This window comes from Anomaloglossus baeobatrachus, assembly GCF_048569485.1.
Source record: "Anomaloglossus baeobatrachus isolate aAnoBae1 chromosome 5 unlocalized genomic scaffold, aAnoBae1.hap1 SUPER_5_unloc_25, whole genome shotgun sequence".
Classification (NCBI taxonomy): Eukaryota; Metazoa; Chordata; class Amphibia; order Anura; family Aromobatidae; genus Anomaloglossus; species Anomaloglossus baeobatrachus.
The window spans coordinates 718,437-740,012 of NW_027441801.1; the positions used below are offsets into that span (position 1 = coordinate 718,437).

Consider the following 21,576-nt stretch of genomic DNA (forward strand, 5'->3'; position numbering starts at 1 on the left):
TGGATCCTAGGCTGATGTCCTGCAGAATGAATGTGGTGACAGGCGAAAAGCTCTTCTAATACCCTCAGTTTTCATTTCAGGTTATTGTGTCTGATAGGATTGGTGGGAGATGACTGTTCTCTCATTGGTTCAGTTCAATCCGACTGCATAATTTTCTTCTGATTGATGTAGTCAAAGAGGCTGAGGCAATCCACATTTAACAGACAATAGGGCTCCGGTCAGTCTCACATGAAACAATGGCTAAGTTCTCCTAATTTGCCAAAGGCACAATATGTCTGGCCTAATTAAGAACAGTTCACCCCTCACACAAATCTCCAGATACTTGGTTGTCACATATAGCACAACTGCAAAACGACAAAGACATGGCTGTCCACCTAAACTGACATTCCAAGCAAAAAGAGCAGTAATTATAGAGAAGCAGCCAAGAGGCCTGTGGTCAGTGGAAAAGCAGGAGCGATCCAGAGCTCAGGAGGAAAATCTGTCCACAGGACAACTATAAGTCATAAACTCCACAAATTTGGCCCTTATGGAAGAGTGGACAATTTTAAAAGCAAAACATAAGAATTGAAAATTGCTTCACAGACGTCTTCATCCAATTTACCTGAGATAGAGCTGTTTTATAAAGTAGAAAGGGCAAAAATGTCACCTCTAGATGTGCAAAGCTGGTAGACACATCCCCCAAGAGATTGGCAGAAGCAATTGTAGTGAAATGAGCTCCTGCAAAGTATTCTCACAGGGGGCTGAATACTAAGGCTGGGTTCACACATAGCGACAGCGATAACGACGTCGCTGTTACGTCACCATTTTCTGTGACGTAACAGCGACCTAGTAAGTCGCTGTTATGATTGCTGCTTAGCTGTCAAACACAGCGATGCAGCGGAGATCATAACGTCGCTACATGTGCAGAGAGCAGGGAGCTGCGCACACTGCTTAGCGCTGGCTCCCTGCTCTCCTAGCTACAGTACACATCGGGTTAATTACACGATGTGTACTGCAGCTACATGTGCAGGGAGCAGCGCACACTGCTTAGCGCTGGCTCCTTGCTCTCCTAGCTACAGTACACATCGGGTTAATTAACCCGATGTGTACTGCAGCTACATGTGCAGAGAGTCGGGAGCCGGCACTGGCAGCGTGAGAGCGGCGGAGGCTGGTAACGAAGGTAAATATCGGGTAACCACCTTGGTTACCCGATGTTTACCCTGGTTACAGCTTACCGCAGCTGCCAGATGCCGGCTCCTGCTCTCTGCATTTCGTTGCTCTCTCGCTGTCACACACAGCGATCTGTGCGTCACAGCGGGAGAGCAACAATAAAAAAAACGAACCAGGGCTGTGTGTAACGAGCAGCGATCTCACAGCAGGGGCCAGATCGCTGCTCAGTGTCACACACAGCGAGATCGCTAATGAGGTCACTGCTGCGTCACAAAAACCGTGACGTAGCAGCGATTTCGGTAGCGATCTCGCTATGTGTGAAGCACCCCTAATGCACATCACAATTTTCAGTTATATTACTTAAAATATTTAGAAATCCATGTATAATTTCCTTTATATTTCACAAATGTTTGTTACTTTGTGTTGTTATCACATAAAACCCAAATAAAAATCCACTTGTTTGTGGCTGTAATGTAAAAAAATATGGAAAAGTTCATTGGGTGTGAATAGTTTTTCAAGGAAAGGTATGTTTACCTTCAACCTAAAAAAAATGACGAAATTTTGTCACGAATGTTCTCCAGTCCACACCCGAGATATTATATGTATAGAAAATACTTTAGTGCAAACTTGTCGCCATTTAGAAAAACATGAGACTTGCACTAAAAAGTCAGAAACAGGTCACAGGGAAAAATACAAAGCGTTTCTATTGTGCGCAAAATTCATGATCCACTTGCTCCATTCTGAAGAATTTGAAACAAAAAACATTAATACAAGAAGATAAAAAAAGTGACTTAGAAAACACCACAATTGATGAGTTGGATGTAAGTTTTGTGGTGCGGAGCCCGTTATACCGGCAGACGGGCTGTGACCGGAGGCAAAAATATTCACGGAAGGGAAAGATTTTACACTTTCTAGATAAATCCTCTCCTCCCGGGATGTAACGGCCTATAATGCCGGGATCACACGACCGGATAAAGAATCATCACAGCTTCATCCAGAAAACTAGGACAAGTCTTTTCTTATTTGTCATCCATATACAATCCGGTATTTACAGCCGCTATTAATAATTTACAAGACCATTTACAGCTTCCTCCATTACAGAACTGCAATGTACCCGTAACACAATGTCTGCTGTATGGTGGAGCTGGTGGGAATCTGATGGTTTGTGCAGACACAGACCTGAATGGACGAGTCTCCTCTGATTTACGGAAGACACTAGAGGATGCTGGGATTATTCTCACACGCAGATTCAGTCAGTGAGAAAGAAAAATCCCCATCTGCACCGCCACATCCAATAACAATGGTCTGAGGGCGAGACGTTGTGTTATTTTATGGACAGCACTGAAAATACAGTAGTGTGAACGAGGACTAAAAGGAATCATCAAAGCTCTTATCTCTCCTAATCCTGCCATCTCCACCGCTCTCATTACACAAGTATAACACATATAATACTGGAGGATAAAACAAGACTGAGCACAAGACCTTCACAGCCGTCTACACATCATAGGGAGATTTCATGGCACCTTCTCTCCATCTACCTGATGATCCTGAGGAACATCGGGATCTTCTTGTTTACAGTCCTGTGGGAGAAGAGGACGGGGACATCTCTCTGGTGTTGTCCTCTTACTGGATAGAGCTGGAGGAGACACATACAGGGACTGAATTCATTCCTTACATACAGATAATTATAGGCCGTGTGTATTTAGTCCTGTCTATTACCTGGTGATGTGAGGGGCTGGGGAACCTCCATCATGACGTCCTTGTACAGATCTTTGTGTCCTTCTAAATACTCCCACTCCTCCATGGAGAAATAGACGGTGACGTCCTGACACCTTATAGGAACCTGACACATACAATCATACCGTCACCCCCGATCCCTTCATAGCGCTACTGTATAATGTCCCAGCATTCCCAGCAGTGTCACCTCTCCAGTCAGCAGCTCAATCATCTTGTAGGTGAGTTCTAGGATCTTCTGGTCATTGATGTCCTCATGTATCGGGGGGTGAGGTGGAGGCCCCGTGATTGGGCTCAGGGGTCTTCCCCATCCCTCAGACACAGGGGCCTGACAGCGCTCACTAGAGGTCTTCTTCACTACTGTGTAATCCTGGTTATGGAGAGACACAGTAATCAATCTCACTCCAGACATTTCCAGAGTCCTCACCTCTCCAGTTCTGTCCATCTGTTATTCCCATAGATAAGAATGGTGTAATGTGACATCATCAGAATCTCTCACCTCTCCAGTAAGCCGGAAGAGGATCTCTAGGGTGAGGTGTAATATCCTCTCCGCCATCTTGTCCCTGTCCATAGCCATCCTTCACGGGGCAATCAGGAGAATTCTCTTCTATAGAAGATCTCCACTGAGAGGATCCGATATTATAAGGACCTGAATGGGAAGAAGATGACGATGTAACATCATAAAGAATCCGCTGTAATAATACAATTACTGGAGATAATAAAGGGAAACATATAATGAGAACATTCTGGGGGAACATTATACTGTGTGGGGAAAGAAAGGGGCCAAGGACTGAGGGCAGAAAACCGAGGGCAGAAAGGGGCCGAGGACCGAAGGCAGAAAGGGGCCGAGGGCAGAAAGGGGCCGAGGACCGAGGGCAGAAAGGGGCCGAGGACCGAGGGCAGAAAGGGGCCGAGGACCGAGGGCAGAAAGGGGCCGAGGACCGAGGGCAGAAAGGGGCCGAGGACCGAAGGCAGAAAGGGGCCGAGGGCAGAAAGGGGCCGAGGACCGAGGGCAGAAAGGGGCCGAGGACCGAAGGCAGAAAGGGGCCGAGGACCGAGGGCAGAAAGGGGCCGAGGACCGAGGGCAGAAAGGGGCCGAGGACTGAGGGCAGAAAGGGGCCGAGGACCGAGGTTAGAAAGGGGCCGAGGACCGAGGGCAGAAAGGGGCCGAGGACTGAGGGCAGACAGGTTCCTCACTTCCACTATGGGGAGATAAGGTATGCACACCAGTGACTATGTAAGGGGAATACATGAAATAGCAGAAACTGCTGTGTGAATACTGACTTGAAAAATCCAATAGCTATATGTAAGAGTGAAAATGTGAAAAATGGAATCTGCATTACTGCCATGAACATATGAATCAAGAGAAATTTAGCTACTGAATTGATCAATGCAATAGAGCCCCAACACTACGCCAAAGTATTTCTCTACGTTGGGGTCCCTAGCTTGTGTGTGTCCTCTCATGCAGTTAAAAAACTTACCGTGTATGGGAAGCTGAGACCCAGGCTATTTATGTGTATGATATCGATTGGCAATAGGTGTGGTTGGGGAGGGTTCACAAATGAAAAACTACTAACGAACCCTCCCCAACCACACCTATTGCCAATCCATATCATACGCATAAATAGCCTGAGTCTCAGCTTCCGATACACGGTAAGTTTTTTAACTGCATGAGAGGACACACACAAGCTAGGGACCCCAACGTAGAGAAATACTTTGGCGTAGTGTTGGGGCTCTATTGCATTGATCAATTCAGTAGCTAAATTTCTCTTGATTCATATGTTCATGGCAGTAATGCAGATTCCATTTTTCACATTTTCACTCTTACATATAGCTATTGGATTTTTCAAGTCAGTATTCACACAGCAGTTTCTGCTATTTCATGTATTCCCCTTACATAGTCACTGGTGTGCATACCTTATCTCCCCATAGTGATGTTTTTGAGGTTTTTGCACCCAGTTCAGACTTAGAATGGTGTTCCAAACGTTAGTCCTTATTTGGGTTTCCTCACTTCCGGCCTCTCATAGTTGGGGCGCTTGTATCTATCAGAGGAAAAGGAACAAAAACCTCACAATTCATAGAAATCAGTGAGAGAAAACTCCAAGAAAGTCTCAGTGCTGAAGGGGTTAATGTCACCTGTGACCAATAATGGGGAATTTCCACACACCTCCACCTGCAGAGCCGCTGTCACAAGTGACAGTCATGTGGTTTCTGGCTATAGAAGGTCACAGCATCTGGCTGCGCAGAATGCTCCCTGACTTTCCATCGTTCCTGCTGTCAGTATTAATTTCCTGCTGGATTTCTCTCCCCCTTTTGGACCCAGCAGGAGCTCGCCTTACACCAGATCATCAGCATTGTCTGGGTGCTTAAATACCAGTTACTTCCTTGGACTCATGCTGGTGATATTTTTAGTTCATTCAAGCCTTGGTTGTAAGCAGGTGGCTTGTACTCCTCTGTGGTATTGCTGCTGAACTTCTACCTGTGTCACCTGTAGATAAGTAGTTCATGCATTTTCCTGTGTGTCCTCCTTGTGTCGTCTTTAGTGTTTAGTGGGGTTGATGAAGAGCCCATCCCACCCTTTCCCTATTTAGGGCCCAGCAGTAGTTATAGCTAGGGTCAGGTATCCGGCTCGGGGCAGAGGTGCGGAACCTATCTATGGTGGTGAGGACCCAGGGACCAGCAGTAGTTATAGCTAGGGTCAGGTATCCGGCTCGGCGCAGAGGTGCGGAACCTATCTATGGTGGTGAGGACCCAGGGACCAGCAGTAGTTATATCTAGGGTCAGGTATCCGGCTCGGGGCAGAGGTGCGGAACCTATCTATGGTGGTGAGGGCCCAGGGACCAGCAGTAGTTATATCTAGGGTCAGGTATCCGGCTCGGCGCAGAGGTGCGGAACCTATCTATGGTGGTGAGGACCCAGGGACCAGCAGTAGTTATATCTAGGGTCAGGTATCCGGCTCGGGGCAGAGGTAAGGAACCTATCTATGGTGGTGAGGACCCAGGGACCAGCAGTAGTTATAGCTAGGGTCAGGTATCCGGCTCGGCGCAGAGGTGCGGAACCTATCTATGGTGGTGAGGGCCCAGGGACCAGCAGTAGTTATAGCTAGGGTCAGGTATCCGGCTCGGGGCAGAGGTGAGGAACCTATCTATGGTGGTGAGGGCCCAGGGACCAGCAGTAGTTATAGCTAGGGTCAGGTATCCGGCTCGGGGCAGAGGTGAGGAACCTATCTATGGTGGTGAGGGCCCAGGGACCAGCAGTAGTTATATCTAGGGTCAGGTATCCGGCTCGGCGCAGAGGTGCGGAACCTATCTATGGTGGTGAGGGCCCAGGGACCAGCAGTAGTTATAGCTAGGGTCAGGTATCCGGCTCGGGGCAGAGGTGCGGAACCTATCTATGGTGGTGAGGGCCCAGGGACCAGCAGTAGTTATAGCTAGGGTCAGGTATCCGGCTCGGGGCAGAGGTGCGGAACCTATCTATGGTGGTGAGGGCCCAGGGACCAGCAGTAGTTATAGCTAGGGTCAGGTATCCGGCTCGGGGCAGAGGTGCGGAACCTATCTATGGTGGTGAGGGCCCAGGGACCAGCAGTAGTTATAGCTAGGGTCAGGTATCCGGCTCGGGGCAGAGGTGCGGAACCTATCTATGGTGGTGAGGGCCCAGGGACCAGCAGTAGTTATAGCTAGGGTCAGGTATCCGGCTCGGGGCAGAGGTGCGGAACCTATCTATGGTGGTGAGGGCCCAGGGACCAGCAGTAGTTATAGCTAGGGTCAGGTATCCGGCTCGGGGCAGAGGTGCGGAACCTATCTATGGTGGTGAGGGCCCAGGGACCAGCAGTAGTTATAGCTAGGGTCAGGTATCCGGCTCGGCGCAGAGGTGCGGAACCTCTCTATGGTGGTGAGGGCCCAGGGACCAGCAGTAGTTATAGCTAGGGTCAGGTATCCGGCTCGGGGCAGAGGTGCGGAACCTATCTATGGTGGTGAGGGCCCAGGGACCAGCAGTAGTTATAGCTAGGGTCAGGTATCCGGCTCGGCGCAGAGGTGCGGAACCTATCTATGGTGGTGAGGACCCAGGGACCAGCAGTAGTTATAGCTAGGGTCAGGTATCCGGCTCGGGGCAGAGGTGCGGAACCTATCTATGGTGGTGAGGACCCAGGGACCAGCAGTAGTTATAGCTAGGGTCAGGTATCCGGCTCGGGGCAGAGGTGCGGAACCTATCTATGGTGGTGAGGACCCAGGGACCAGCAGTAGTTATAGCTAGGGTCAGGTGTCCGGCTCGGGGCAGAGGTGCGGAACCTATCTATGGTGGTGAGGGCCCAGGGACCAGCAGTAGTTATAGCTAGGGTCAGGTGTCCGGCTCGGGGCAGAGGTGCGGAACCTATCTATGGTGGTGAGGGCCCAGGGACCAGCAGTAGTTATAGCTAGGGTCAGGTATCCGGCTCGGCGCAGAGGTGCGGAACCTATCTATGGTGGTGAGGGCCCAGGGACCAGCAGTAGTTATAGCTAGGGTCAGGTGTCCGGCTCGGGGCAGAGGTGCGGAACCTATCTATGGTGGTGAGGGCCCAGGGACCAGCAGTAGTTATAGCTAGGGTCAGGTATCCGGCTCGGCGCAGAGGTGCGGAACCTATCTATGGTGGTGAGGGCCCAGGACCAGCAGTAGTTATAGCTAGGGTCAGGTATCCGGCTCGGCGCAGAGGTGAGGAACCTCTCTATGGTGGTGAGGGCCCAGGGACCAGCAGTAGTTATAGCTAGGGTCAGGTATCCGGCTCGGGGCAGAGGTGCGGAACCTATCTATGGTGGTGAGGGCCCAGGGACCAGCAGTAGTTATAGCTAGGGTCAGGTATCCGGCTCGGGGCAGAGGTGCGGAACCTATCTATGGTGGTGAGGGCCCAGGGACCAGCAGTAGTTATATCTAGGGTCAGGTATCCGGCTCGGGGCAGAGGTGCGGAACCTATCTATGGTGGTGAGGACCCAGGGACCAGCAGTAGTTATAGCTAGGGTCAGGTATCCGGCTCGGGGCAGAGGTGCGGAACCTATCTATGGTGGTGAGGACCCAGGGACCAGCAGTAGTTATAGCTAGGGTCAGGTATCCGGCTCGGGGCAGAGGTGCGGAACCTATCTATGGTGGTGAGGACCCAGGGACCAGCAGTAGTTATAGCTAGGGTCAGGTATCCGGCTCGGGGCAGAGGTGAGGAACCTATCTATGGTGGTGAGGGCCCAGGGACCAGCAGTAGTTATAGCTAGGGTCAGGTATCCGGCTCGGGGCAGAGGTGAGGAACCTATCTATGGTGGTGAGGGCCCAGGGACCAGCAGTAGTTATAGCTAGGGTCAGGTATCCGGCTCGGGGCAGAGGTGAGGAACCTATCTATGGTGGTGAGGACCCAGGGACCAGCAGTAGTTATAGCTAGGGTCAGGTATCCGGCTCGGCGCAGAGGTGCGGAACCTATCTATGGTGGTGAGGGCCCAGGGACCAGCAGTAGTTATAGCTAGGGTCAGGTATCCGGCTCGGGGCAGAGGTGAGGAACCTATCTATGGTGGTGAGGACCCAGGGAGCAGCAGTAGTTATAGCTAGGGTCAGGTATCCGGCTCGGCGCAGAGGTGCGGAACCTATCTATGGTGGTGAGGGCCCAGCAGTAGGTTTAGTCTAGTTTAGTTTCCCTAGACACAGGGTTTCCGTTACCTTCCTTTTTGCTGTTCGCTTGGTGCTTCCCAACCCCCGCATCTAGCGTAACAGCCGCACAGTATACATGTGGCTGCTCTGTGCTTCCAGGACCTGTGATGATGTCACATGGAGGGGAGGAGTCAGGGGTCACATGATCAGCTCCTCAGTAGTGATGGGTAAAATGCGGTTTTTTGGTGAGCCGGGTCTTTTGGCTCTGAAAACGGCTCGTCATTTCCTATTACCTTTGGCTTTAAATTTGAAGCCAAATTCTGGTATGTTTTACCCCATGATTGTACCTTTTAGTAAAAATCTACACGTGCCAATTTATGACATAAAACAGAATAGTTTCCAGAATATCCAGATTTTATATTATTTGCTGTAAAAACTTTAACAAACACAAAATGAACATGCAAAATAGCAACAAGATCCTAATCCTCAGCGCCACATTGTAGAGCCCATTCACACTTGGCGAGTTCGCTGTGGGCTGTGTCTGCTGCAAACAGTCTGCAGCAAATCTGCAGTGTCCAATGTGGCCTCTGCATCCAGGCGGATTTAGAGAAGGAATCTGCTGCGGAATTCCCCCGTCCATTGACTGCAATGAATGTGGCATATCGGATACTCTGCACATAGTGACGCTGCTGAAGCCAGTTTCACACCTCACGTCACATTCTGAAGTTTTCCATGAAGTGAGAATGTGTTTTGGATAAAGCCATTGCCGCTGTCGGCTTCTGTAAATGCCATGGAATTTCCACGCTGATGATCTGCTGGAAACGCCGCTGCAAATCCACAAAGTGTGAAGGCAGCCGAAAAGTGTCTCTAGGGCCCATTGGATAAACTAAGTGCCATAGCCTGGATGGACGGATTCAGTTTATTTCCTCTGTTATTAGCTGTTTTGGAAAAGACAGTTTTTTTGGTGTCCCATCAAGGACCAATGTCTTCTGCCATCACTAATATAATGGCAGTAAAGGGGTTGGATCACATGGGCAAGTGCCATTAACTGAGGAGAACTTTTTATAATAGATATATTCTCCATATACTTATTTTAAAAATTCTGCTTCAATCCTGCTGGTATTCCATAAAAACCTATGAAACTGTTTACATGGGTTTCCATGGAAGTTGTCCTGTGCCGAGAGCCATTTTTGTACAGGTCAGTATTGAACCGCATTGCGAATAAACACAATGCGGCCGCTAAAATAGCGAATATTAGCGATTTTAGCCGCAGTATCGCGTATATTCACAATGCGGTTTAATTTAAACATTCAAATTGGACCACACAAAGTGTTGGAAATTGCCAGCACCGCACAAAACGAGAAAGGTTTGATAAAAAAAGTGCAGAAATCAAACAAGTGCAATTCAATTAGCTCAACACTACTGGCAATTGTATGCAGAATGGGATGTGATGTGAGAGGCTGCACTGCCTTGTATAGTGCTAGTTTTGTGCATGAAGGTGGTCCCTCAGATTGGCACTGCGATCAAGAGAGGACGGAGCATTGCCCCCCCCCTCCCCCGGGGCATTTGTGGAGGCCTGCATGACCCCTGATTGGTGGGGAGGTCAGGGTGTCATGGGTGGGGGGAGGGGGAGCGAGCCCGTTTTTAAAGGATTGGATGGCCAAAGGGGAGGAGCGGCACTTTCCCGCTCCCCTGGCTGAAGGAAGAGTCGCAGCCACCTTACCTGCGGCAATGGAGTCGGTGGAACAAATCCTGGAGCGGCTGAGAGCGGCGGCTGGCGACCATCCTCCAGGCTGGCTGCAGGCGTCTGTGCAGGGACTCATCGGAGGGAGTCGGGAGGCGGTGGGGGCTCCCCCCCCACGTGAGCGGCGCCTCCGTAGATCCAGACCGCCGGAGCGGTTATCCCCTGAGGTGACTCCCCGGGCCCAGCGACGCACTAGAAGCCCCTCCGGGGACACTCCAGGCCGGGCGCCATGTGCAAAAAAGTCCAGCAGGCCCCGGTCTGGGAGGAATTCAAGAGTGCGGCCGGGTCCAGCGGTGGAGAGCAGGCCTCTGCTGGAGTTGGGGGCGGGGCCTGCTCCCACTGTGTCAACGGTGGATGTCGGAGCTGCGGCGGGGCGCTCTGGTGATGTGCCTGCCGAGCGCCCTGAGCCCTGTCTGCGGTGGAGGTCGGATGAGGGGGCGGGCCCCAGCGGAGGGGGCGGATCAAGACGGCTGGGATCGGTAGTGCACCGGGCCTGGCGCGCAGGGCCCTCATCAGCAGAGGCCCCGAATGACGGGGGGGCCCCGTGGAGTGGGATGTGGGAGCTGCGTCGGCAGGATCCAGAGGACCGCAGACAGCCCCCTGTTGCAGCCGGCTGGGGGGGCGGACATCAGCCACAGGATCAGCTCCTGGAGGGATCTTCCGGCCCTGCAGCAGCAGGGGCCAACGGCGGCGAAGCGGAGGTGCGGAGCCGGGAGTCTACAGAGCAGCCGGAGGGACGTCAGGAGTCTGGTGGTCCGGCTGACGGGGCCTCTACCCTCGTGCAGCCCGGTGAGTATGGTTCTATGTCTTGTTTGTCTGCCCAGTATTGTCAGGTACAGAATGCAAGGGGGGATGTAGGTCACCCAGGGTTTAGGCAGGGGATACCCACGGGGGGTGGAGGATATGTGTCAGGAGGGGGGGAGGTGGTAGAGCTTATAGGTTGTGTGCGTACGTTGCTGGAGCGGATTGGGGGGGCACGGGAACACTCAGGGCCAGTGGGGGCTTGGATTAATCCACCTCCCTTGGGCATTAGTGAAACGCCGGTTGCAGGTATTGCTTCCCCGGTGTCGGTGTCGGTTCAGACGGAAAAGAATAAGGGGGACAGGCTTCATTTAGATGATCGGGCGCGGGGCGAGGTTTTCGTCTGTTTTGAGGGTCCCTTGGGTTCCCATCCTAAGACAGAGGTGAGGGAGAAGATATGGAAGGATGAATACGTAGAGATCTTCTCCCTGCTGCCGTTGGCAAAATTTAATTTGGACAAAGGTAAAAAGGATGATAGCAAGAAAGAAGAGGAGAAGAAGCGGCGATGGCGCTTGATCCCCCAGACGTTCACTAATTGGTTGCAGGCTTTTGCTATTTTGGCGAGTGTGATAGGCGAAAAGGCGCCGGAGAACTGTTCACATTTGTTTTGCTATATGGACTCTATTGGAGAGGCTTACAGGGTGTATGGGGGACAGACATGGCTTAGGTATGACGAACAGTTTCGTCAGCGGAAGGCCGTTCGACCTTCTATTAGATGGGACCAAAAGGACATCGGGTTGTGGTTACGGGTTATGGCGCCGTCGAGGTATGGCCAGCCCTTTCAGGGCGGGGCCGGGTCTGCCGGCCAGTCCGGAACGCAGGGTGCCGGGAGTCAACAAGGTCAGGGGGGATCGCAAAAGCCCGGCGTGTGTTGGCAATTCAATGAGGGGCAATGCAAGTTCGGGGCCACCTGCCGTTTTAAGCACCTCTGTACCCATTGTAATGGGACCTCACATGGAGCGGCAAAGTGCTTTAAGAAAGGCAAATCCAAGCCCGGCACTACTCATACCCAAGGGTCTGACGCCGGTGAGCTTAGCCGCGATGCTTCCGTACCTAAATAGGTACCCTGATAGGGAGAAAGCTGAAGTTTTGTGGTTGGGATTTGGGGAGGGTTTCAGAATTCCGGCTCCCAATTTTAATGTGCCGGCGGCGACGAAGAACCTTTTGTCAGCTTACCAGCATTCGGTGGTCGTGGCCGAAAAATTAGGCAAGGAAGTGGCTTTGGGGAGGATGGCGGGGCCGTTCCAGGCCCCTCCTTTTCCTGATCTGGTGGTCTCGCCGTTGGGGGTGGTGCCAAAAAAGGAGCCGGGAAAATTCCGGCTGATTCACCATCTGTCTTACCCAAGAGGTAGGTCGGTAAATGACGGGATACCGGCTGAACTGTGTTCGGTGGTTTATACGTCATTTGATGAGGCCACAAGATGGGTAAAAAAAATGTGGAAAGGGGGCACTTATGGCTAAGACGGATATTGAATCAGCTTTTCGGCTTTTGCCAGTGCATGCAGATTGTGTCCGGTTGTTGGGTTGCTTTTGGGAGGGGGCGTATTTGTAGATCGTTGTTTGCCCATGGGGTGCTCAATCTCATGTGCATTTTTCGAAACGTTTAGTTGTTTTTTGGAGTGGGTTGTTCGGGACGTTTCGGGCTTGTCAGCATTGGTACATTACCTCGATGATTTTTTGTGTGTAGGTCCTGCCGATTCGGCGCAGTGTGCCGGGATCTTGGCAACTATGGAGTGGGTTGCGGACCGATTTGGGGTCCCCTTGGCGCCTGAAAAAACGGTGGGACCGACTACTAGTTTAAGTTTTCTGGGCATTGTAATCGATTCAGTGGCCTGGGAAGTCCGGCTTCCTGAGGACAAGGTTGCGGCCATGAGGGACGAGGTGGCAAGGGCACGGCGGGTGAAGAAACTGCAATTAAGGGAAGTGCAGTCCCTACTGGGAAAACTTAACTTTGCTTGTCGGGTGATGCCAATGGGCCGGATTTTTTCGCGACAACTTGCCAGGGCAACGGCGGGGGTGCTTTCTCCGCACCATTACGTTCGGTTATCAGCAGACCACAAAGCGGACTTAGCAGTTTGGGGACAGTTTTTGGAACACTACAACGGTCGTTCCCTGATCATGGAAGATGCAGTGGACAATTTTGACTTGGAGTTGTTTACGGATGCGGCGGGCAGTTCAGGTTTCGGAGCTTTCTTCCAGGGTCAGTGGTGTGTGGGTCGGTGGCCGGACAACTGGACGGCTGCAGGCTTGACAAAGAATGTGGCGCTATTGGAAATTTTTCCAATAATGGTGGCACTTCATCTTTGGAGAGGCCAGTTGGCAAACAAGAAGATTCGTTTTAACTGTGACAACATGGGGGTGGTGCTGGCGATTAATCAGTTTTCGGCGTCCTCTCCTCCGGTCGTTCGGGTGTTACGGGAATTGGTATTGGTTTGTCTGCAAATTAACGCATGTATTACGGCGACTCATGTGCCAGGTGTTCAGAACCTAATAGCTGATTCCCTCTCTCGTTTCAGTGGGATCGGTTCCGGGTTTGCGCACCAGAGGCAGAGTCCAGCGGGTTGGAGTGCCCAGCACACCTTTGGAACGTGGTCTTCGGGCAGCGGGACCGCTAATTCGGGCGTCCTTGTCGGGTAACACGTGGACAGCATATCAGGCAGCATGGGGGCTGTGGGAGCAATGGTTGCAGGGTGGGGATTTTTCTGAAGAGGATCAGTTGGGAATATTGTTGGAAAAGTTGGGGGAAGCGGCGGTAGCAGGGTGGTCGGTTGCGAAGGCAAATCGTTTCATGGCAGGGTTAGCATTTGGTTTCCGGTTACGAGGGTTACGAGATTTAACTAAGTGTTTTTTGGTTGTACAGGCGTTGAAGGGTTTTCGCAGAGGACGAAAGCTACTGGATGGTAGACGACCAGTGTCATTCGGATTATTGGAACGGCTGGGTGGGGTGTTGGGGGAGGTCTGTACATCTCCGTTTGAGGAACATTTGTTTAGGTTGGCATTTTCATTGGCGTTTTTTGGAGCCTTGCGGGTGGGGGAATTGGTATCTCCCAGTAAGTTGTCCCCTGGGGGTTTGAGTCGTGGTGACATTATGGCGGTGGACAGGGGAATTGAATTTTGGATAAGTAAATCTAAAACTGATCAACGGGGGGCAGGGAAGCGAGTGTGTTTGGGAGCGGTTAGGGGATCGGATATGTGCCCGTTGAGGTGTTTCAAGAATTTTGAACAGATTCGTAAAAAGGTGGACGGCCCGCTGTTATGTCATGACGACGGGTCTTTCTTATCACGATATCAGTTTGTGAGTGTTTTCAGGGCGTGTTTGAAGTCGTTGGGGTTAGATCCTAAGTCTTTCGGATCGCTTTCTTTTCGCATAGGGGCGGCAACAGAAGCATCCATGTGCGGTTTGTCTGAAGACGCGGTTAAACAGATTGGTAGGTGGAAGTCGGGGCGCTTTAAGTTATACGTCCGCCCCCAGGCGGTGGTCGGAAACTGAGTGGGGACTCTTACGGTGCATGGGGGGGGGGGGGCGGCCGGGGTGTTGGTGTTTTGTTTGAGGGTATCAGGCACTAAAATGGTTGTTTGTTTGTGTTTTTGTATTGCAGAAACACCCCTTCCCTCCCCCCCGCTGGTCTGGATCCTGGGCCATTCCTACGTGTATTGGGGAGCCCGGCGAGCGGATGCGAGAAGGAACGGGAGACAGTTAGGCTTCGCCAGGGACGTGGCTCTCGTACGATGGCTCGGGGTTCGGGGGTTAGGGTGGAGCAGGGTGTTACAAGAGGTGCATAAACATGCCCGATTAGACAGGCCTCCTGAAGTGTTGGTCTTACACGTTGGGGGGAACGATCTAGGGGAAAGGCCTTTCAGAATCCTAATAAAAGACATCAAGCACGACTTGTTGCGGCTATGGGTGTCTTTTCCAGGGATTACGGTGGTTTGGTCAGAGATGGTGGCGAGAAGGAGTTGGCGGAAAGCGCGGTCTGTTGAGAGGCTGAACAAGGCGCGGGCAAAGGTTAATAGGGCGATTTCAAAGTTTGTTAGTCGGAATGGGGGTGTTTGTATCCGGCATGTGGAGTTGGAAAGGACGGAAGAGGAATTTTGGTTGGCGGACGGGGTACACTTAAATGCGGTAGGGATCGATTTGTGGGCCCTTGGCCTGCAGGGAGGTATTGAAAGGGCCCTGAGGTTGAGGGGGGTCTCAGGCACTTGAAGGTTATCAAGGTGCCTTCGTTGTGGCGTATTATTGGTGGGTCCTTGAAGTTGGTTTAAAATTGTTCGGGGAATCCATACGGGTGTGGATCCCCTCATTGGCACAATTGCTGGTCACCTGGTGATTTGGAGGGGAATTCCGACGGGGATATCGGGGCCCCTGTGGGTGTGTTGGGGTTAATGAAGGATTAACCCTTACAGTTTGGTGCGCCTGAGCCAGTGTGGGTAACGGCTGGGAGCAAGTTGGTTTTATGGTTCGGTTTATGGGAATCACCAGGGTTGTAGCTTCAAAGACCTTACCATATTGCAATTTTATTGGTTATGTATTTATGTTAATAAAATGGCTGCTATGGCCAGAATTATCCAAAAGATATTCGGTGTCTGCGTAGTCATTTTAGATAAGAATGGGAATGGGGGAAGGAGACGGAAGGAAGACCGGAGTCAGCAATTCCAGGGTCATGTAACAGGGGCTGCTGGGAGGTTATTCACCAGAAACAACAGAACCATTCCAAGCTGCACTAGCTAATGGTGCATTTACACAGTCGCTGCAGCACCCGAGCCTGCGATCCAGTGATGCTCGATCCAGCGATGGGATGTTTGCAGAGGAGATCCTTATCTGCCCTGCCCATATGCATCGCTGGATCATTTGTTCTCTTCCATTCAAGTGAATGGGAGAGAACAAGTGACGCACATTTACATCCGCTGTTTCTCCCTCGCTCAGTGAGGATTTACAAAGAATCAGGCTAAATCCAGATGTCAGTGTTCCTTTAATAAAGTGCCTGACTGCCTGACTGCTGCTTGTCACAGATTGGAGGGGGCGGGGCTGTGAGTCAGTGCTATGTGCGGCAGCAGGAGGAGCATGCATTCTCAGTCTCCTGGATAAAATCAGAGTGACTACTGCCGGGAGGGAGAGGCCGGGAGGGGAGGGGCAAGAGGGGAGCGGCGGGGCAAGAGGGGACTGACTGTGGAACGGAACTGGCAAAGAGCCGTTTACATTTCAATTGGCCCCTGCCAGGAGCCGACTCATATGATTCACTATGAAGAGCCGGCTCTTAGAGCCGGCTCGTTCAGGAGCTACCCATCACTAACACATTCCCTCCTGTCAGTATACTGTCCCAGCACCTGTAGATAAATTAATACTATGTAATGAACATTATATATAGCCCCTAACGTGAGTCTATAGGATACACACACACACACACACACACACACACACACACCTAGAGTTATATAATATACATTATCCCACCTCATGCACTCTCTCCCACTGCACTGTCTCCTCTGCCCCCAGCACTCCCCTGTCTCTCACCCCCATGAAGTCTCGTCTCTGCCCCCCTGCTGTGTAACCCATGATCTCTTCTCTAGCCCCCCACTCTGTCAGCAGTGCACTCTTCTCTGCCCCCTCCCCCTCTGCTCGCTCTGCCTTCTCACTCGTGCAGCATGCTGTCTCTTCTCCTTGCTGTGATGATTGCAGTGTCCTTACAGCTGAGCTATACAGAGCTCAGTGCTGTTGTTCGCTGGTGTCAAGTGACATCCCTGCTTCTGACTGTATTCAGAAGCGAGGAGCACAGGAGGCTGCATTCATCACAGAGACAGAGCACGGGGGAGGGGGGGGTCACAGTTGCCCAAGCACCATACAACATAATGAACTGAGGACACTGTTGGGAAAACAGCACTCACAGTGTCCTAGACAGAGAGGGCAACCCTGTGTTTGTCCAGCAATGTGTGTGTGCAGAGGGTGTGGCTGGACACTGAGGCCGGGGGCGGTGCCAGCTGTGACTGTGGGTTTGGCAGTCAAACATGTCATGTTAGGTTGTGCTGAATGTAAACAAGGAGCTGCAGAGAATAAAGTGAAAAATCAAGAGAAACAAAAGTTAGAAAACAAAAAAATAATGTAGGGGGTGTTTTATATGACAAGACAGCACAGATTAACTTAATTTTTTTTTTGGAGTTTATGTTGGACAACTCCTTTAATTATTGAAAATAAATCAAAATTAGATTGGGGAACAAAAGTCAAACCCAGTTGAAGAACTTCAATCTGGGAGCTGGTTAATTGATGTTTAGATAAATTAATTACCTCACGACCTGTGTTCCCATCTTTTTCACTAGATGGAGGATAAGCACCACGGACACCACCAGGGGTTTTAAATCTATTTTTTGCATGGGCAGCTCTCGTGTTAGGTCATAGAGATCCAATATTGTCTGCTACACCCTCCTCATCCAATGAAGAAGCAGATGATGCAGATATTGACATTGATGATGCATGATGTTTCTTTTTTTTGCTGAGTGAAGTGTGTCGCCCTGGGCAAGCCAGGGGACACGGGTCACAACACCACCACACCCCACACTCCAGGTAGGCACATCTGCTAACCAAAAATCCTTGTTGCCTTCCTCCAGAGGTTGATGATGCACACCAGGGGGTGGGCCAGGCGGTTGGCTCCGCCCACCGAGGAGCTCACAACTCTGGAGGCGGGAAGTGACCAGGCAGTCTAGTCAGGGAGGAGGAAGTGGAAGGAGTGAGGAGTAGCCCAGGCAGGGGCTAGAGTAAACAACCAGAAGTGAAGGTGAAAGTAAGGAAAGTAGTAAAGGAGGAAAAGCAAGAAAAGTAACAGAAGGAAGGAAAGCCTGAGAGCCCAGCTGTGTGTAGGGCTAGAACAGCAAGGTCAGCGACGGCGGTGACTGTCCGGAGTGGGACCGTTCGGAAGTTCCTGGAAGGACCCCGTTGGCTGTGTGCCCGGTGGTCTGGAGCAGTGTTCCGAAGGACAGTCAGCACCAGGGCAGGGGCCTCTCGGACCCCGGCAAGGCTAGGAGTCGCCCAATTTGCCGAATCCGTCAGTGACGGGGACGCAGATCCCCCAACAACGAAGTCCCGATTGACGGCAACAGTCCGACCATTAACGGGGAGACACCGCCACCGCCAAGGCACCAGTTTCCCCAGGGCCAGCGCCTGCGGGCAAAGTGTAGAGCTCCTCCGGCCCAGATTGCAGTCGGGGAGCGGGTAACCGGAGGGAATCCACCGATACCACCAGACAACACAGGTGCAAGGAAGAGAGAAGTCACCGTCACCTACCGGGAGTGCAGGTGCAGCCGTCTGTGGGACCGTCCTACCAGCCGTTGGTTTACCGTACAAACTGTGTCCGTGTCAGGCTGAGTGAGTACCATAGTGCCGCAAGGCACAGCGCTGCCCCCGCGTCCCTGCGCCCTCAAGGCCCTGCACTTTACATCTCTCCACCGGGCCCCGGGATCACCAACCCCTACCCACGGAGGGGCAACACAACACCTGGCTGCTCCCATCACCATCCCCGGGATCCCCATCCAAAGCAGCGGTGGTGCAATCACCACAACCGTGGGTGGCGTCACGAACTATAACCCCAACAACCACCCCCCTTTTCACTCACGGGCGAGGAGTGTCGCTCGAGACACCCCGGGATCCGGCCCGCGGCTCGAGCCACCAGGAGCAACTGCCGGACCCGAGCAGAAGGGGTGAGCGCGGTGTGCTGACACCCTCCTCTCCGCCCGCGACAACTTGGCGTCACGAACAGGATCTTACCGCTCTGCCGTCAGGTAGAGGTGCGCCTTGTGACCGCCGGAGATATCCGGCAGAAAAATTTCAGAAGCCGCCATCTTTGGCGCGAAAAGTTCCCGCTCGAGCGTCTTCTCGAGCAGTAGAAGCGCGAACCCCGCCCCGAGAGAGGAGGGGCCGGAAAAGAGCTAAGGGGGACGCAATGGCGGCTGGCGGCATGTAGTCGCCGCTATAAAAGCAGGGACGCCAGGACCTTGCCAGAAAACCGTTCCTGGAAGCAAACAGCAAAGATACCATGTGGATGCCGTCCCGAAACACCGTGGCCCCCGCACCGGGAACCGCAGCGTGGGTGGAGATCCGGACCGCGCAGCTCCACCTAAGGCTGCAGGTCAAGATGCAGCTCCTCATGGAGGAGTGGGAGACCGACATGGCGGACGTTGTGGCAGCCGTGCGGAGACGCGAGGAGGAAGCGGAGGAAGGGAGGGTGAGTGACCCACGCCCCTATGTCCCGGAGGGACCGGTCGCTGCGGCTGAGGGACCCGGTCCAAGCCCTCTCCCCCCGTTGCCTCCTTCGCCACCCGTCCCGGAGGCCGTGACCCCGCCACTAGGCCCGCTACCACCGCAACCGGTAGCGATACCCAGCCCGTCCGCCCCAGCGGACCGACCTGTAGCCGGAGCCCGAAGCAAGCCGGAGGCATTGCCATGGAAGGCCCCGAAGATTGTGCCAGAGACAGTCCCCGAGCAGTTCCCCGAGCCGGAGCCGATGACCCGCTCCGAGCCGAAGGCCCAACTGCGGAAAGCCCCTGTGCCCATCCCCCACACCTCGGCTGAGGTGGCGCCGGGTTGCTGCTGCAAGGCAGCGCCCAAGGCCATGACACCGCGGGATACGCCGCCCACCTTTCTGACAGTGGGTAACGTACTGGATGTCCCGCGGGGCTCAACCCGTGCGCCGGAGCCATACTGGGACAGGGAGCCGACCAAGCTGGGCCTGGAAATCGCGGAGAGGGAGCGAAGAAAAGCCGAGCTGGTAGCCCGAGCCATCCGGGAAAAGGAGAACCTGCGGCAAGCGACCTTCCGTGTCCGGGGCCCGTTCTACGAGGGGCAGGTGCGGCGCTTTGATATCCGCCGGGGCTACGGGTTCATATACGAACCGGGCCTGGAGGCCGAGGTGTTTGTAGCCCAGCGGGATGTGCATGCTCACCTGCCCGAAGAGCATCCTGGCCGCAATCTAATACCAGGGGACATGGTGCGTTACACTCGGCACTGCGGAGAGAGGGGGTGGTTTGCCCTGGACGTAAAGCTGAAGGGCAGCCCGGAGAGCAAGGTGAGCTCTGCACCCCCTCCCTCGGAGGAAGCAGCAGCAGGACCGGAGTAGGGCAGCGGATGCCCGTTGCACCGTCCCCCGTGGGGACCACCACTGAGTTATTTGTGTGTGTTTGAAAAGTTGAAAGTTTTGAAAATGAAAAATGATTACCCGAGTTTATCACCTGATTGTCTGCTTGATTGAACCGGCAGGAGCCGGCACCGTTGTCCCCGTGGGGACCGTTTAAAATGCATGGGAACTATCCATGGACAAGCCCGTGAACTCTGCAGGGCACCACAAACGTTAAGTGGCTTGTAAATATGTTGGGTACCGTTACCGTTTCCGCAATGCCGCCTCCGGAGAGGCAGGTTGGAGGGAGGGCCCTGAGCAGAGCAGGCCAGGGCCCAGCCACCAAAGGAACCGGTGGCCACCCTCTGGAGGGGAAGGACAGATCCCGCTCGGGTGACTTGTGCTGGACTGTGGGTCAAGGGGTGCTGCCTGGGTTTTAGGGGCAGCATCAGGGCCAGGTTGCTTGGGTGGGAGAGAGCGGAAACCGTGACCGTACACCGTTGCAACGTTTAAGAAAATGTGCCTCCCGTCTTGGGAAGAGTTTGATTAAAAATGTCATTTATGTTTTGTTTAACCCTTGTTATCCCCTTTTTACAGAAAAATAAAACCGGTGTAGGACGGCAGCCCGCGGACGGTCTGCATTTTGCTAAGGGGGAATGTGTCGCCCTGGGCAAGCCAGGGGACACGGGTCACAACACCACCACACCCCACACTCCAGGTAGGCACATCTGCTAACCAAAAATCCTTGTTGCCTTCCTCCAGAGGTTGATGATGCACACCAGGGGGTGGGCCAGGCGGTTGGCTCCGCCCACCGAGGAGCTCACAACTCTGGAGGCGGGAAGTGACCAGGCAGTCTAGTCAGGGAGGAGGAAGTGGAAGGAGTGAGGAGTAGCCCAGGCAGGGGCTAGAGTAAACAACCAGAAGTGAAGGTGAAAGTAAGGAAAGTAGTAAAGGAGGAAAAGCAAGAAAAGTAACAGAAGGAAGGAAAGCCTGAGAGCCCAGCTGTGTGTAGGGCTAGAACAGCAAGGTCAGCGACGGCGGTGACTGTCCGGAGTGGGACCGTTCGCAAGTTCCTGGAAGGACCCCGTTGGCTGTGTGCCCGGTGGTCTGGAGCAGTGTTCCGAAGGACAGTCAGCACCAGGGCAGGGGCCTCTCGGACCCCGGCAAGGCTAGGAGTCGCCCAATTTGCCGAATCCGTCAGTGACGGGGACGCAGATCCCCCAACAACGAAGTCCCGATTGACGGCAACAGCCCGACCATTAACGGGGAGACACCGCCACCGCCAAGGCACCAGTTTCCCCAGGGCCAGCGCCTGCGGGCAAAGTGTAGAGCTCCTCCGGCCCAGATTGCAGTCGGGGAGCGGGTAACCGGAGGGAATCCACCGATACCACCAGACAACACAGGTGCAAGGAAGAGAGAAGTCACCGTCACCTACCGGGAGTGCAG

The 21,576-nt window shown here is 53.1% G+C and overlaps 2 protein-coding genes across 2 annotated transcripts in view; one reads left to right on the forward strand and one right to left on the reverse strand.

Moving 5' to 3' along the window:
* LOC142259079 (oocyte zinc finger protein XlCOF29-like) overlaps window positions 1-21,576 on the forward strand; it is a 130,383-nt gene that overhangs the window by 58,582 nt on the left and 50,225 nt on the right. The gene's annotated exons all lie outside the window — the stretch shown is intronic.
* Window positions 2,945-8,638, reverse strand: LOC142259089 (oocyte zinc finger protein XlCOF29-like). The gene is made up of 3 exons (XM_075331607.1): window positions 8,557-8,638; window positions 3,383-3,532; window positions 2,945-3,253 (listed from the first exon to the last, which is right to left on the reverse strand). Exons 2-3 carry the CDS (start codon window positions 3,458-3,460, stop codon window positions 3,029-3,031), a joined length of 303 nt encoding a protein of 100 aa, XP_075187722.1. The 5' UTR covers window positions 3,461-3,532; window positions 8,557-8,638; the 3' UTR covers window positions 2,945-3,028.